The sequence below is a fragment of the Prionailurus viverrinus genome, chromosome A3 (assembly GCF_022837055.1).
Source record: "Prionailurus viverrinus isolate Anna chromosome A3, UM_Priviv_1.0, whole genome shotgun sequence".
In the NCBI taxonomy this organism is placed as follows: Eukaryota; Metazoa; Chordata; class Mammalia; order Carnivora; family Felidae; genus Prionailurus; species Prionailurus viverrinus.
In genome coordinates this window covers 120,339,579-120,356,418 of record NC_062563.1, presented here as the reverse complement: position 1 = coordinate 120,356,418, position 16,840 = coordinate 120,339,579, and the positions used below count along the sequence as shown (strand labels likewise).

The 16,840-nt window shown below is 38.6% G+C and overlaps 1 protein-coding gene across 1 annotated transcript in view; it reads left to right on the top strand.

Moving 5' to 3' along the window:
- RAB10 (RAB10, member RAS oncogene family) overlaps window positions 1-16,840 on the top strand; it is a 78,159-nt gene that overhangs the window by 47,617 nt on the left and 13,702 nt on the right. The window contains exon 2 of the mRNA XM_047853267.1: window positions 1,439-1,499. Coding sequence (XP_047709223.1) covers window positions 1,439-1,499 — 61 coding nt within the window. The remainder of the gene's footprint in view (window positions 1-1,438; window positions 1,500-16,840) is intronic.

Sequence of the window (16,840 nt, the reverse complement as noted above, 5' to 3'; positions counted from 1 at the left end):
TGTGTGGAACAATAAGGAAGCTGATCTAGTTAGCTAGATCAAAGAAAGATACAGAAAATTATGAGGACAGCATGGAATATGGGGGGCGGGTAGGCAGAATGTGTAGGGCCTTATGAAACATTTTAAGGACTTTTGCTTGAGTCTTAGTGAAAGATGGGATTTGCAGATAGGCAGTAAACGGTTATCTCAAGTTTGGAATTCAGGAGAGAGGTCTGGGCTATGATATAAATTTGAGAGTTACCAGTGCGTATTTAGAATTTAAAGCCATGAAATTAGGGAAAATCACCATGGGAATGAGTAAAGAGAAAAATTCACTTTGGTTTTTAGAAGAGTTCAGAGAGGCAAGGAGAAACTAGTAATGAAGATTGAAGAATGAATGGCCCAGAGGTAGGCGAGGAGAGTTTTTGTGCAGAAAAGAATGAAGAACTGCTAATTAGTTTGAGGATAGACAACATTGAGAGAGAGAGAAAAGAGAAACTCAAGGAGTCTAGGATGAGGTAGGTGGCTTCAAACAGCCTAAAAATCTTAATTTTCCAATTGTACCTGGTTTCTGTCTCTCAAAAGATTTGGAGCTTTCAGACTGTGTCCTAATTTCACTTGTCTTTGGAGAAGTTTTCTGAAATAGTATTGGTTGTTAGGTTTGTTATATAGGTTAATTAGCAAATTGCATGCCTAATTGGAATTGTTAGTCTTGTTCAGAGTCTCAGTAATTCCTAGAGAAACAAAAACATGGGCTGTAGACAAAGTCTGAGGTTTATAAATGCCAGGCACATCGCCCTTTTTTTTCTTTTGATTTGATTGTGGGAAACTCAACCCAAGCTGAAGATTTTGGTTGATTAAGGAATAGACAGATCTGGGAGATTTGTATTACTTTTGCCTCATGTATTTTGAAGCTCTGTGTTATAAGATGCATAACCATTTAGTATTTTTGCCTTCTTAATGAATTAACCCTTTTATCATTATGAAATGACCCTCTTTATCCCTGGTAGTAGGTTTTTGCTTTGCAAGCTAGTTAAGGCTATTTTTTTTCCCTAGTGGGAAACTTTTTTTTTTTTTTTTTTAATTTTTTTTGCATTAAAAGGGGCACCTGACTGGCTAAGTTGGTAGAGCATGCAACTCTTGATCTCAAGGTTGTGAGTTCAGGCCCCACTTGGGTGTGGAGCTTAGTTTAAAAAAATTAGATATTTTAAAATTTACCTTTTCATTTCTTTATTGTAAAAACTCTTTTTATATAGCTGTTTCTTCTGCCATGTTGGATCTTGTATTACTCAAGTTTAAAATTGAATAATTTGTTCAGAATATGCATACTTAGAGGCTATCAAGAGCCAAACAGACACAAATTTTAAAAGTGTATTTTTATTTTTACTCCCAGTTAATTTTGGGAGAGCCAAGTTCAGAGCCATAGATATAATTTACCTTTTTTTCTTCTGTGTTGTAGGAATAGACTTTAAGATCAAAACAGTTGAATTACAAGGAAAGAAGATCAAGCTACAGATATGGTAAGTGATGCTAATTTACCTACTTTATAAATAGAATACCAAGTTCCTGAAGGATTGGCAGTGAAATCCTTCCTTGTCACCTGTTTAGTTTCTGTGAGACTTTCCTTTGTTTTTATTTTTTTTAATTTAAAAAAAAAAAATTTTTTTTTTAACGTTTATTTATTTTTGAGACAGAGAGAGACAGAGCATGAATGGGGGAGGGACAGAGAGAGGGAGACACAGAATCCGAAACAGGCTCCAGGCTCTGAGCTGCCAGCACAGAGCCCGACGCGGGACTCGAACTCACAGACCGAGAGATCATGACCTGAGCCGAAGTCGGCCGCTCAACCGACTGAGCCACCCAGGCGCCCCGAGACTTTCCTTTGTTAAGCCAGCAATCAGGTCACCTTCTTTCAGTAAAGTAAAAAAAAATTATTGACATGGAGCACCTGATGGCTCAGTCAGGAGAGCATGTGACTCTTGGTCTCAAAGTCATGAGTACAAGCCCCATGTTGGGTGTAGAGATTACTTTAAAAATAAATGGGTGCCTGGGTGGCTCAATCGGTTCAGTGTCTGACTTTTGATTTTGGCTCAGGTCATGATCTCTCATGGTCGTGAACTTGAGCCCCATGTCCTCTGGCTCTGTGCTGGGTGTGGAGCCGCTTAAGAGTCTCTCTTTCTCCCTCTTCTTCTGTCCCTCCTCTACTTGTGCTCTCTTTCAGAAAAATAAAAGAGAAAAAAAAATATATTGACATGGACTTTGGAGTCCATGAGATCTGGCTGGATGTTTTACCTTTTCCACTTGCTCTTTGAACCTTGAGCAAGTTATAACACTGTGAGGCTGTTATGTCTTCATACATAAAATAGAAATAATACCACTTATCTCAAAACATTGTTCTAAGGATTATATGAAATAATCTGTGTAGAGCCTTTATTTAGCACCATACTTTGCTCACACTCAATAACGAAAAGTTAATATCCTTTCATTGCTTTGAGACTCTTAAGCTAGAAGATTTCCTTTAATGTGTTTATCACTTTTTTTTTTTTTTAAAGATTATTTCTTTATTGTTGAGAGAGAGAGAGCACAAGCAGGGGAGGGGCAGAGATGGAGAGAGAGAATCCCAAGCAGGCTCTGCACTATCTGCACAGAGCCCAATGACGGGCTCTATCCCACGAACTGGGAGATCATGACCTGAGCCAAAACGAACAGTCTGATGCTTAACTGACTGCACAACCCAGGCGCCCCTATAACTTTTTAGTTTATGTAGGGTTTGCCCCATAGAAATAAAATGAAATTCTTTAAATTTGTATTCAAGTCTGAATCGTAGACTTTACAATTAGAATAGCAGTATTGTGTGGTGAATATTAAGTGTTTTACATGTATGTATTAACCTATTAAATACTCGAAATGACCTTGCAAGATGTGTTATTCCATTTTTTAAACAGCCTTGTTGAGGTATAACAGTTTATATAACAATAAACTGCACATATTTAAAGTATACAGTTTGGTTAGTTTTGACATATATATAAATCTGTGAAACCATCACCACAGTCAAGGTAATGAACAAATCCATCACCTTAAGCCTCTTTGTAATCTCTTCTTCCTCCCAGTTCCTGGTTCCCAAGTAACCATTCTTTTGGTTTCTGTCACTGTAGAACAGTTTCCATTTTCTAGTAGCGTATATAAATTCAATCATATAATGTCTTTTTTTTTTTTTTTCTCATCTTTTTTGGGAGGAAGGTCTGGCTTCTTTTACTCAGTATAATTAATTATTTTGAGAATTGTGAATGATTTTATGTGTATCAATAAGTTCATTACTTTTTATTGCTGAGTATTATTCCATTGTTACATCGTAAGTGGGTTATTCACCACAAAGCTGCTACAAATCTTTGTGTAGGTAAATATTTTCTTTTCTCTTGGGTTATCCCTGTTTTACAGATAATGAAATGGACAAATTTTGAAATAACTTAGCCAAGATCTTTAGCATGTAAATGGTAGAGCAGGGATGCATTACATGCTCAGAATGTAAGGTCGAGAGTAACACTCTTTAATTTTTTTTAATGTTTATTTTTGAGAGAGAGAGAGAGAGTGCGAGCGGGGTAGGGACAGAAAGAGAAGGAGACACACAATCCGAAGCAGGCTCCAGGCTCTGAATTGTCAGCACAGAGCCCAACGCGAGGCGAGGCTCAAACTCACAAACCATGAGATCATGACCTGAGCCAAAGTCAGATGCTTAACCAACTGAGCCACCCAGGTGCCCCTAAAATGTAGGCATTTTATTAAAGATTTTCTTTGACACACAGTCCACCTGATGATCACTGATTTTTTCTTTACTTTGGGAAATAACTCAGGAAAGGAACTGTGCCTCATACTCTGTTTCCTTATAATTAAAGCTGATCTCAAGGGAAAGGTTGTCAGTTATTCTCAATTTCAACCAACTCCCCCCCCAACCCCCTTTTTTATCACCAGTGCCGTATCCCTGCAGCATTGACCCTACAGGGTAATCTAATGTGTGTTCCAAGCTCCTCTTAGGCTCTGCCACACTGATTGGCTTTCCTCTCAACTGCATCTCCTCTGTATACACCTTAAACTCATACTGTTCAAACTTTTTGGCGGTAACAGATATATTTTACATTGTGACTCTGTGACTCAATATATATGTACATGTGTGTGTGAGTGTATGTACAATGGACACAAAAGTGCACACACCACTTTTTTAGGATACAGTTTTCTCTATATAATACAGAAAACCTTTGCCCTACTAAATTTGCCCTGTTCCTCCTATACTCTCTGTCTTCCACAGACTTTCCCTTCTGTTTCTTGTCCTGTGACTTTAAAATATTTTTTCTCCCTGTCATTTTAGTTTTTGTAGCATCTAGATGTAAACAGTAACAACTAACACTTGCTTTTTTAAAAAGAGAGCCTTCCCAGAACACTTTGTTTTGCAACAGTAATTAATCTAGAAAAGATTTCTACTGTACCTATAAATTTCAAGTATGGCACAGAAATGGTAACATTTCTAATTTAGAATTGTTTGATTTTAGACATTATTAATATAACCGTTTTTGGGTAAAAGCACCTTAAAAGGAAAATTGCATTTAATCTAGGTTTTCATATATAAAACTGACTGCTTTTAATTTAAAATATCCGTTTTCCAATAAAGATTAGGAATGAATGGTTAAAATTTGAGGTTGATGGTTTTTAAGAGGTTAGCATTGTACTGGCTGATTCTGTTTCTTTGGTTTTGAAAGTTTGCATGCTGACAATCCAAGGAGAAGGCTCCAAGTTAAGAGATCTGGGATATGCCACAATAATTCAAGAAGGCTTTTAGCATGAAAAACCCATTGTTCATAATTCAAAATGCTATCTTCAACGTTAAATGCTTTGCTTCCAGTTCCTAAAAAAAGCACAGTGATCTTTATCTGTCTCTAGTTTGAGTGAATATTTTCAGATTCTTGTTTCAGCATGAAAAATTTCTGTGCTTTGATTGAATATTGATTTGGGAAACTTTTCTTCAGTCTGCGCTAAAGATTTATTTTTCTTTACTTGAATGATTTTCACTTCTCGTCTTACTTCTAGGGGTGTTTTAGTGTATCTGTTGCCTAAGGGTGGAGATGTGTGTCACCCTGGCCACGGCATATATGAGTAGGCCTGAAATTAGTTTGTTTGGCTGATAGAGAAGCAGCTGTGGCTATTTATTTATTTAATAAGATTTTTTAATGTTTATTTTTGAGAGAGAGAGAGACAGAGCATGCATGGGGGAGGGGCAGAGAGAGAGAGAGGGAGAGAGAGAGAGAGAGACAAAGTATCCAAAGCAGGCTCCAGGCTCTGGGCTGTAAGCACAGAACCTGATGTGGGGCTTGAACCCACAAACCATGAGATCATGACTTGAGCTGAAGTTGGCAGCTGTGGCTTTTTAAATCCCAGATCTCTAGAAATTCCACCACAGTATCTATCTACATTTTCCATAGAGTTGTAGGTCTTGCCAGGAAAATGGCCATAGTGAAGTATTTCAAATTTGCCTTTCCTTGTTTTGTTTCATTTCTGTTTTGAAGGGAGGGTGGTCAGAAATGTTTGTTACTATTGGCATCTGTATCTTGTACTTTCAATTTAACACCAGCATAGTAACCAGAAATCAATAGTGTCACTTTGTAGAATTAACCATTTATCTATGTAAGGGAGTCATCTTTGATTCTTCTCATTCCCTTAATCCCAACATCCTTTTTGGTAAGCCCTATGATTCAATCTTATAATGTCTAGAATCCACATACAATTTGCCATCTCCATTGTTAACCCCCCACCCTCACCCCCGGTCTAAGCCACCATTACTACTTCTTTGAGCCACTGCAATAAGTAGGCTCTTAATATCCTAACAGGTTCTTATTTCCCCCTTTTGCCGCCTTCTCTTTTGCCTTTTCCCACATAACAACCAGAGTAATCTTTTTTCCAAATACAATCAAATCTAGATCATGGTTTTTATTCCTTCCCCATTTATAACCATTTTGAGTTTCATTGCATTGCATTTCAATTTTTTTTTTTAATGTTTATTTCTTTTTGAGACAGAGAGAGACAGAGTGAGCTAGGAAGGGGCAGAGGGAGACAGAGACAGAGTGAGCGGAAGGGGCAGAGGGAGAGGGAGACACAGAATCTGAAGCAGGCTCCAGGCTCTCCCCTGTGAGCACAGAGCCCGACGCGGGGCTCGAACTCAACTAACTGAGAGATTGTGACCTGAGCCGAAGTCGGACCCTTAACGGACTGAGCCACCCAGGCGCCCCGTTTCATTGCATTTCAAATGAAAGTCTAAATTCCAAATCCAGATTCTTTACCACAGTTAACAAAGTGGGCCTCTTTATCAGTTTGTGTTCTCTTGTGTAAATATAGTCTCTACCCCCAGGTGACCTCCTTTCAATTGCATGGACATGGCAAGTTCTTTTTCAATTTGGGACCTTGGTACATGCCTTGTAGATCTCCCTTAAACAACCCCACCTCCACACCCCCACCTGTGGCTAGAGTGAACATTCTGAAGTACCACGTTATTCCAGAAGCTTCCCATGTCATCAGAAATAAAAACTGAAAATGTCAGATTGTTAGTACTGGTTCTGACCTCATCTCTCACCAGCTTTGCTCCAACAGTGTGGCCATTTTCTCTCCCTTGAGCATGCCAAGCGTGTTTCCTGTCTTAGGGCCTTTGTACTGCTTTAACTGTTCTTCAGCTTGGAATGCTTTTTATCAGATCTTTGTCCTGCTGCCTTCTCTTATTCAGATCTCACTCAGCTCCACGTTCTCTGAGGTAGGCCTTGCATGATGCCGAGCTAAAGTAGCCCAGTCCTTCAGGCAGTGTCACATGTATCTTAATTTATTTTTATCATAGTATGTTTTTAGTATCTAAAGTTACCATATTTTTTAAAAAATTTTTTTAACATTTTTTAATTTTATTTTTGAGACAGAGACAGAGCATGAACAGGGGAGGGGCAGAGAGAGAGGGAGACACAGAATCAGAAGCAGGCTCCAGGCTCTGGGCCATCAGCCCAGAGCCTGACGCGGGGCTCGAACTCATGGACCGCGAGATCGTGACCTGAGCCGAAGTCGGACGCTCAACCGACTGAGCCACCCAGGCGCCCCTAAAGTTACCATATTTTTAAAAAGTGTCCATTATTTCCCCCCCTTTGAGGGTGGGGATTCTTTCTGTCTGATTTGTGGTTATTGTGATGACCATCTAGAACAGAGCCTGGCAAATACTGATGCTCAGTAAATATTTGGTGACTAAATGACTTTGTTTGGTTGACCTCTGTTCATACTTCCCACTCCCCTTAAGCATCAGGGACCTCCCTGATCATTCTATCTAGGTTACTTCTTCCTTGCCCCATACCTCATTCTTCATCTCTCCACCCTATTTACCTTGTTAGCATCTATCATAATATGGGAGTATATATTTATTTGTTTCTTTCCCCATTGGAATGTAAGCTCTGCAAGGCCAGGTTTCAGACTTTTTTCTTAAATGAAGATAAACATTAAAACTCATATTTTTGAGTAGAGAAATTGCATATCTATGAGGAAATCCAGGTCTTGCTAAAATAAAACTTAGTGTGAGACGCCAGCTGGCTCCGTTGGTGGAGACTCTTGATCTTGGGGTTGTAAGTTTAAGCCCTGTGTTGGGTGTAGAGATTACTTAAAAATAAAATCTTTAAAAAAAATAAAAAATGAAATAAATAAAATCTTTAAAAACAAAAAACACTTCAGTGAGAAATTTGACATCTAATTTACAGAGCAAGAAATAACCTCATTATGTTACCAAAAACACAAAGTTATGAAATTTGGGGTCTCTTCTTTGCAGAGCAGATTGATGTTGTCTCTGGCCTGTTCCAGTGCTGTCAGTGCCCAAACTAAAAATAACTGTCAGAATAGCAGCCAGGGTACACAGCTTCCTTGACCCTGCATGTGGGACTAACAAGGAAATAAGCTATTTTAGTTCCTAGGAACATATATCACTCCTTTTATAATATGTCAGTGGAGGGGGGAAATAGGATTGTCTTAGCTGTGTGTCTGTTATTTTCTGTAAGGGAAGTTCTGTTGCCACTGGGTTGTAATTTTAGAAACCTTAAATGTAGGCTGAGAAGAAAAACAATTATTTTTTAATTTTTTTAAATTTAATTTTTTATTTTTTAAAATTCACATCCAAATTAGTTAGCATATAGTGCAACACTGATTTCAGGAGTAGATTCCTTAGTGCCTCTTACCCGTTTAGCCCATCCCCCCTCCCACAACCCCTCCAGTAACCCTCAGTTTGTTGTCCATGTTTATGAGTCTCTTCTGTTTTGTCCCCCTCCCTGTTTTTATATTATTTTTGTTTCCCCTTCCCTTATGTTCATCTGTTTTGTCTCTCGAAGTCCTCATGAGTCAAGTCATAGGATTTTTGTCTTTCTGTGACTGACTAATTTCACTTAGCATAATACCCTCCAGTTCATTCCACGTAGTTGCAAATGGCAAGATTTCATTCTTTTTGATTGCCGAGTAATACTCCATTGTATTACACCATACCACATCTTCTTTATCCATTCATCTGTCGATGGACATTTGGGCTCTTTCCATACTTTGGCTATTGTTGACAGTGCTGCCATAAACTTGGGGGTGCATGTGTCCCTTCGAAACACCACACCTGTATCCCATGGATAAATGCCTAGTAGTGCAATTGCTGGGTCATAGGGTAGTTCTATTGTTCATTTTTTGAGGAACCTCCATCCTGTTTTCCAGAGTGGCTGCACCAGCTTGCATTCCCAAGAAGAAAAACAATTACAATAGGAGAAGAAAACCAAGTTGAGTGTTTTTTTTTTTAAGTGTTTTATTTATTTTTGAGAGAGACAGAGACAGAGACAGAGAGACAGAGTACAAGTGGGGGAGGGGCAGAGAGAGGAAGACACAGAATCCATGAAGCAGGCTCCAGGCTCTGACCTGTCAGCACAGAGCCTGACATAGGGCTCAAACACGTGAACCATGAGATCATGACCTGAGCCGAAGTCGGACGCTTAACTGACTGAGCCACCCAGGCGACCCCAAGTTGAGTGGTTTTGAAATAGGCTTAAAACCTGCATTAGGGTACATAGAAATATATTGTGAGTACATACAATGTTTAATTGCTCTTCAGATATTTAATACCTGGCTTTGCTTATTGGAGTCAACCTGCTGTCTTTAATCTTGGGTGTATGTATGTGTGCATACAAGCCTAAAAATACTTTGGGCAATGAATAAGCAGCTGTGGCTTTTTTTTAGCCCTGGCAGAGGCTCATCAGTTAGCTTAGGGGTAGTGAGCAAGGACTGTTTCTGGTTTGAAATAAATGATTGCTTGCCTTAATAATTGGTAGGGGCTGGTAAGAGTATCCAGGCACGGCTCAGAAAAAAGGTAATTGGAAATCAAGGAGCTGAGGAGCCAGATCATCATGTGGGGTGAATACAGTCATGTTGGGAAGTATAAATATATGGCATGTGTAAATGCAAATGAAAATGGGATATAGAAAGCCTTTAAAAAAAAAAAAAAAGACTTCGCAGGGAAAGCATATAAAGAGGGAAGGAAGGTTCTTGGGTGTAAGAGATTTGGAAAGGTGGAGGAGACCAAAGAGCCGATGGGAGTAGAATGCCATGGATTAGAACAGAAACTTAGCTCTGAATCTAAATAGTGATTACTCTCTTTTCAGAGGGACCATTAATATTTCAGTATCTATTATATTGACATTTCGTATCTAACCAGTATTATACCTCCTAAGTGCCGTTAATTTAGATTTAGCTAAGTAGTTTATTTTGCAGTGTATTCTCTCTTGGTAGAGAATGTAGTTATAGATTTGACACCGAAATGGGTGTATAATTTGCTAGTTTTGTAACGTGAATGGTTTTCATTGTTGAAGAAGAACGATAGAGTTGGGGGTGGCTGTTCATAGTGAGGTGCTGTAGAAATCTCTTAAATTGTTATTATGACAAAAAATGAAGTAAAAGTTTTCCATGCCTCCTGTACCAAAGCTAGTAGGCACTACTGAGTGAGTACATTTCCATACTGGATTTTAGCTAGGAGACTTTAACTCCTCTTCCAGGGTATACAATTATTAGTTGATTTATACTTTTTAGCAGTTCAGAAAAGAGCTAAACTATTTCTAATGTGTTGAAACAAAATTTTTGTGGTTTTTTCCCCCATGAAATCATAAATTATGCCTGATTGCAGGTACCTTGTGACTAAATAGGATTAATAAAAGATAAAACAAGAATTTGGAATTGGGGAAAATGGAAGATATAAATACATGATCTCTAAAGGACAACTTCTTTTGCTATGCTTAATTTGTAAAACTTAACCTAGAAACTTCTTAGGGGCCAAGGCAAAAGGCGGGGGGACTGGGAAGGGGGGCTTTCCACAATAGATTGCATTACTCTTTTCAGAAATAATATGAAGAATGGGGAAAAAATAGATCAGAACAAAAAAGAATACATTTTCATAAAGCTCCTTCCTGTGATGGTTTTTAATAAATTAACACATTAAAAGGTAGTGGTGATAAAAACTATGGTCTAAGAATGTGAATAAACATGTAAATACAAATACATATATGTGCCTGTATGTGTGTGTAGTCTTTACCAGTCTAACCTGATGTAAGAATACAACCTGGAAGAACTGGTAGTGTGTCTCTTAGATGTTTTTTCTTAAATGACAGTTCTGTTGACAGTTTTTTGGTGTTGCATTACCTCCTACCTCTGCTTCTGCGCGCACATCCCTTTTCAACACAGTAAATAGAATGATTCTTTGTAAACCCCGGTTAAATTACTTCTCTTTGTAAAACCCTCCAGTAGACTTCCCATCTCAGAGGAAAAGCTGAAGTCCTGTTGACCTCTTTACTCTTCCCCAACCATGTGTCAGGACTTCTGTACTTGTTCTTCCCGTCTTCTTGGAAGAAGACTGTGATGCCCTGATACTTCCTCTTTCCCTTCACCTTCTCACCGAAGCCTTCCCTCACCACCCTGTTTAAGATTTTACTTGATTGCACCATCTCCAGCATTAGCCCCTATTCTCTTTACTTTTTGTGTTCTTGGTACTTGAAGATACATAGTTCTAGGAATTACGATTTATTTGTTTGTTATCTGCCCCCAGGAGCATATAAACTTCATTAAAGTAGGAGTTTTTGTTCTGTTTACAGCTTTCTCTCCAGTGCCTAGAAGCGTGTCTGGCATGTACTGTTTGTTCAATAAATACCTACAGAATGAATAAATGGGATTTTATATTATTTTAAAGAGCAGATCCATGTACTTTGAGATGAGATGGGCAAGTGACAGACCTGAAATTCTTTCTCTTCTGAAAATTGAAAAGTCCAGCCAGGTTGTCTTTAACTTGGCTAAATAAAAAATCATCTCATTTTATCTTTATATAGAAATAGGTTTCAGGGAAAGCCAGGGATTTCCTTGTGAAGCAGTTTTGAGTACAGCTTAAACACTGACACACTAACTTGAGAGAGCATCTGCAGAGATGGTGTTGACTTGGGACAATCACAAAATGACATTATTGCATCTTTGTGTATTTTTATACTACGGATTGCTTTGAGGTTATCTATAACACATACACAAATAAATTATGGAATTTTACTTTAGTTGTTTCTTTTAGTTGTGAATGAAAAAACAAAGATCCAGAAGGGTTGCAGTACCTTCAAGTTCATCCACCTGGAAGGATTAGAACCTGAGGATAAACTTGGATCTGACTCCAAACCCATGTTCTCTGTTTGTTCTTGTATAATGGTTAGCACACAGTAGACAGTCAGTACATATTTGAATTGATGGATAGATGGATAGAGGGCAGATGTACGAACACTGTAATTGTACACCAGGATTGAGCGTAAAGAATATTGATGTATTGGTAGTTGTGTTCTATTTCTGGCTACACATTTTTAGGCATATAAGCATTATTTTTAAATATTAAAAAAAATTTTTTTTAATGTTTATTTCTTTTTGAGAGAGACAGAGACAGAATGCGAGTAGATTAGGGGGCAGAGAGAGAGAGGGAGACACAGAATCTGAAGCAGGCTCCAGGCTCTGACTGTCAGCACAGAGCCCGATGCGGGGCTCGAACTCATGAGCTGCGAGATCATGACCTGAGCTGAAGTCAGACACTGAACAACCGACTGAGCCACCCAGGCACCCCTAAAAATATTTTTAATGTTTATTTATTTTCGAGAGAGAGAGAGAGAGAAGGGGAGGGGCAGAGAGAGGACAGAGGTTCCGAAGCGGGCTCTGTGTTGACCGCAGAGAGCCTGATGCCCAGCTTGAACTCGTGAACCACGAGATCGTGACCTGAGCTGAAGTCGGACACTTAACCGACTGAGCCACCCAGGTACTTCTGAGCATTATTTTAAAAATACGTTTTTTAAGGATTATATAATTGAATTAGAGTGGCTTGATTATAAAATAATGAAGAATGCAAGCTAGGATTCTGAAGTACTGACTCATTAACATTTGAATGCTTGTTCTCCCATGTAAAGACCATGGATTCTGCGATGAACAAGACAAATCTGATGGAACTTAAATTTTAGAGGACATGGGAGACAGTAAAGAAATAAATCTGTAATAAGTTTTATACAGAGAAGTGAAGTAGGGAGTCGGAATGGAGAGAGACTGGATGACTATTTAAATTGGGCGGCTGGAGAAAGCTTCATTGTTAAGGTGACAGTTCAGATGTGAACATGAGGAGCCAGTGAGGCTGTGGGAACAGCTAGTAGTTTTCAAGTGAAAGCAAGCTTGTGAATTTGGTGACGTTAAAAAAAAAACGTGAGACCAACGAGCTCAAATTATTAAATAAAACAAAAACAAAAAAACGCGGCTGTAGCTTTGAAGGAAAGGAATATATCAAAATATGGGGGGCTGGAGAAAAGAACAAGTCCTGTAACCCTTTGAAAGCCTCGAGATAAGGTTTTGAAACTGGTTCTGGTTATAATGAATTGGAAATTTTGTTTTGTTTTTTAGCCTAGTAATCTTTTGTGTTTGTTTTGTGATAGCTTTATTGAGATATGGCTTAATTCATGTACCATGTAACTCATCCATTTTAAAAGTGTACACTTAGTTTTTCAGTGTATTTACAATGTATATATTCACCATCATCACAATTTTAGAACATGTGTATATTCCAAAAAAGAAACTGCCCATCCTGCCCAAACCCTTCAGCCAGGGCAACCACTAAATGTCTGTGGATTTTCCTGTTGTGAACATTTCATATTAATGGAATCATACACTATCTGGTCTTTTGTTTCTGATTTCTTTCACTTAACATAATGGTATCAGTTATCAAGTTTCACCCATGTTGTAAGCAGATAATCAGTACTTTATTCTGTTTTGTGGCTGAATAATATTCCATTCTCTGACTAGATCACATTTTATTTATCCATCAATTATCGGACATTTAGATTGTTTCTACTTTTTGGCTATTAAGAATAATGTTGTTATGAACATCCGTGTATGAGTTTTTGTGTGGGCATATGTTTTCATTTCTCTTGGGTGTGTACCAAGAAGTAGAATTGCAGAATCATATGGTAGCTGTATGTTGCACATTTTGAGGAACCGCCAGACTATTTTGCACAGTGGCAGCATTAGTTTAAAGAAGATCACTCTGGCTCTGGCTACTATGTGGGGACTGTCAGCCTGTGTATCTCTGAATGTTAGAATGCTAGCCAGAGAAACTGAGAATGAGCAGCCAGTGCCATAGAGCTAAGAGCAGAAATAGGTGGTGTCAGAAGAGTCATGAGAATAAAATGTTTTAAAATGAGAAGGTGGTCAATTTTATGGCATCCTGATGAATGGTTAAAATATACAAAAAGGAACTAAATCCTGGATTTAGCTATCAGTGGTTTCTGGAGACCTTTTGAAGAAGAGCAGAACCTTGCTGGGGAGATTTTTTTTTTTTTTTTTAGATCTAGACAAGCTGGTTTTAAACTTTTAAAGATTTTTTTTTTAACATTTATTTATTTTTGAGAGACAGAAACAGAGTATGAGCAGGGGAGGGGCAGAGAGAGAGGGAGACACAGAATCTGAAGCAGGCTCCAGGCTCTGAGCTGTCAGCCCAGAGCCTGACGTGGGGCTCAAACTCGCAAACTGTGAGATCATGACCTGAGCTGAAGTCGGACGCTCAACTGACTGAGCCACCCAGGCACCCCAGGTTTCAAAATTTGAAACTTTTGCTCTATAAAATACCCTGTCAAGAGAATTAAAAAACTGGGTACAGAACCCTAAACATGCGACAGTTTAAAAAAATAAAATAAGCAATCTAATTAGAAAATGCTCAGAAAACAAGAACAGCATTTCACCAGAGGGGATACATGGATGGCAAATAATTACATGAAAAAATGTTCACCATCATTAGCCATAGAGAAATGCAAATTAAAATGATGAGGTATCACTCGCAACCTATTTGTTAGATTAAAAAATAGAGCAACAACACCAAATGCTGATGGATGCAGAGAAACTGGATGTGTTATGTTACATTGCTAGTCAAAATATAAAGTGGTGTAGCCACTCTAGAAAAGTTTGGCAGTTTCTTATAAAGTTAAACATATACTTATCATATGGCTCAGCAGTCACATTCCTGGATATTCATCCCACAGAAAAGAAAACTTAATTTCCACACAAGAACTTATACGTAAGTATTCATAGCACCTTTATTTGTAATGGCCCAAAACTGGAAGCAACCCAAATGTCCTTCCATGGATGGGTGATTAGACATATTGTGATATGTCCATACCATGGAATACTATTCAGTAATAGCACAGAACAGATTATAATACAACAGATTGTATTATATGCAACAACGTGGGTGGATCTCAAAGAGATTTATGGTTAAAAAAAGTGAAAAACGACCATTTCAAAAGGTTGTATGCAGCATGATTACATTTATATAACATTCTGGAAATGACAAAATTATAGATACGGAAAACATAATTGGCCAGGGTGTAGGACTATAGGAGATGGAAAGGTGATGCAACAGTTTTCTATCTTGTTTCTGGTGGTAATTACACGTATCTATACATGTGATACAATTGCAGAGAACTAATACATGCATGTGCGCATGCATGTTAAAAAAAAACTCTAAATAAGGTCATTTGATTGTACCAATGTAACTTTCTTGGTTTTGCTTTTGTGAGATGGTGTATGATGTTACCATTGGGGAGAGCTGGGTGACGGATACACAAGAATACATTTTTGTAACTTCCAGTGAGCCTGTAATTATTTTAAAAAGAAAGTTCACTGGGGGGGCGCCTGGGTGGCGCAGTCGGTTGAGCGTCCGACTTCAGCCAGGTCACGATCTCGCAGTCCGTGAGTTCGAGCCCCGCGTCGGGCTCTGGGCTGATGGCTCAGAGCCTGGAGCCTGTTTCCGATTCTGTGTCTCCCTCTCTCTCTGCCCCTCCCCCGCTCATGCTCTGTCTCTCTCTGTCCCAAAAAAAATAAATAAACGTTGAAAAAAAAAAAAAAAAAAAAAAGAAAGTTCACTGGGGAGGGGAACAGAAATGTGATGTTAGTTGAAGAGATGTAGGGTTGAGAGTGGGTTTTTTTGTTTTAGTTTTACTTTTTTACAAAAGATAAGGGGCCCACCTGGTGGCTCAGTTAGTTGGTTGAGCGTCTGACTCTTGATTTCAGCTCAGGTCATGATCTCAACAGTTTGTGGGTTTGACCCTCGTGTCAGGCTCTGTGCTCATAGTGTGGAGCTTGCTTGGGATTCCCTCTCTCTCTGCCTTCTCCTGCCCATGCTTTCTCTCAAAATAAATAAAGTTGTTAAATAAAACTTTAAACAAAAAAAGAGGGGGCACCTGGGTAGCTCAGTTGGTTGTGTCTGAAACTTGATTTTGGCTCAGGTCATCTCACAGTTCGTGAGTTCAAGCTCCACATCGGGGAACTGTGCTGACAGCATGGAGCCTGCTTGGGATATTCTACCCCCCCCCCCCCCCGCCCCTCCCCTGCTCAGCCTCTGCCCCTCCCCCCCCCCTCAAATAAAATTAACTTTAAAAGATAGGGGATATTAAAGCATCTATGTATGCTGATGAGAATGATCTATAAAAGGAAGAAATAGGTGATGCAAATAAGGGGGAAATTACAGGAGCAAAATATAGATCTTAGATCTCTGACATGAAAGAACTGAAAAATACTATTTACATATTTCCATCTTGTTAACTTAAAAATGAAGTTATCTTTATAACATTTTGTAAATGATTCTAAATGGGTAAATGTGGCTGTACTACGGTGTAGTCCTTTAATGTTCTAAACATTCCACATGCTTTTGTATTACATTATGGAACTAGATCACTGAATAAAACAGAATTTTAAGAGTTTTTATTACACTTGCTGGTGTTCATATTAAAGTAATTTCCCAAGAGTTTTACATGTCATTCTTCTACTGTTTTCCCTTCCAGATTTTCATCCAGTATAGGTAGGTCATTAAATTCTTTAACTAAAAAAAAGTTATATAGGGGCGCCTGGGTGGCGCAGTCGGTTAAGCGTCCGACTTCAGCCAGGTCACGATCTCGTGGTCCGTGAGTTCGAGCCCCGCGTCGGGCTCTGGGCTGATGGCTCAGAGCCTGGAGCCTGTTTCCGATTCTGTGTCTCCCTCTCTCTCTGCCCCTCTCCCGTTCATGCTCTGTCTCTCTCTGTCCCAAAAATAAATAAAAAACGTTGAAAAAAAATTTTTTAAAAAAATTAAAAAAAAAAAGTTATATATATTTATTCTTAAGAATAAACCAGAATTATTAACATCTAAGAATTAAATGAGTGGTTCAGTTTTGCTTTGTGGCATATAATGGATTTTTGTGTTTTTCTTACCAAACCATTCTGTTTTGCCCTTTATCTAGAATGTAGTAATATC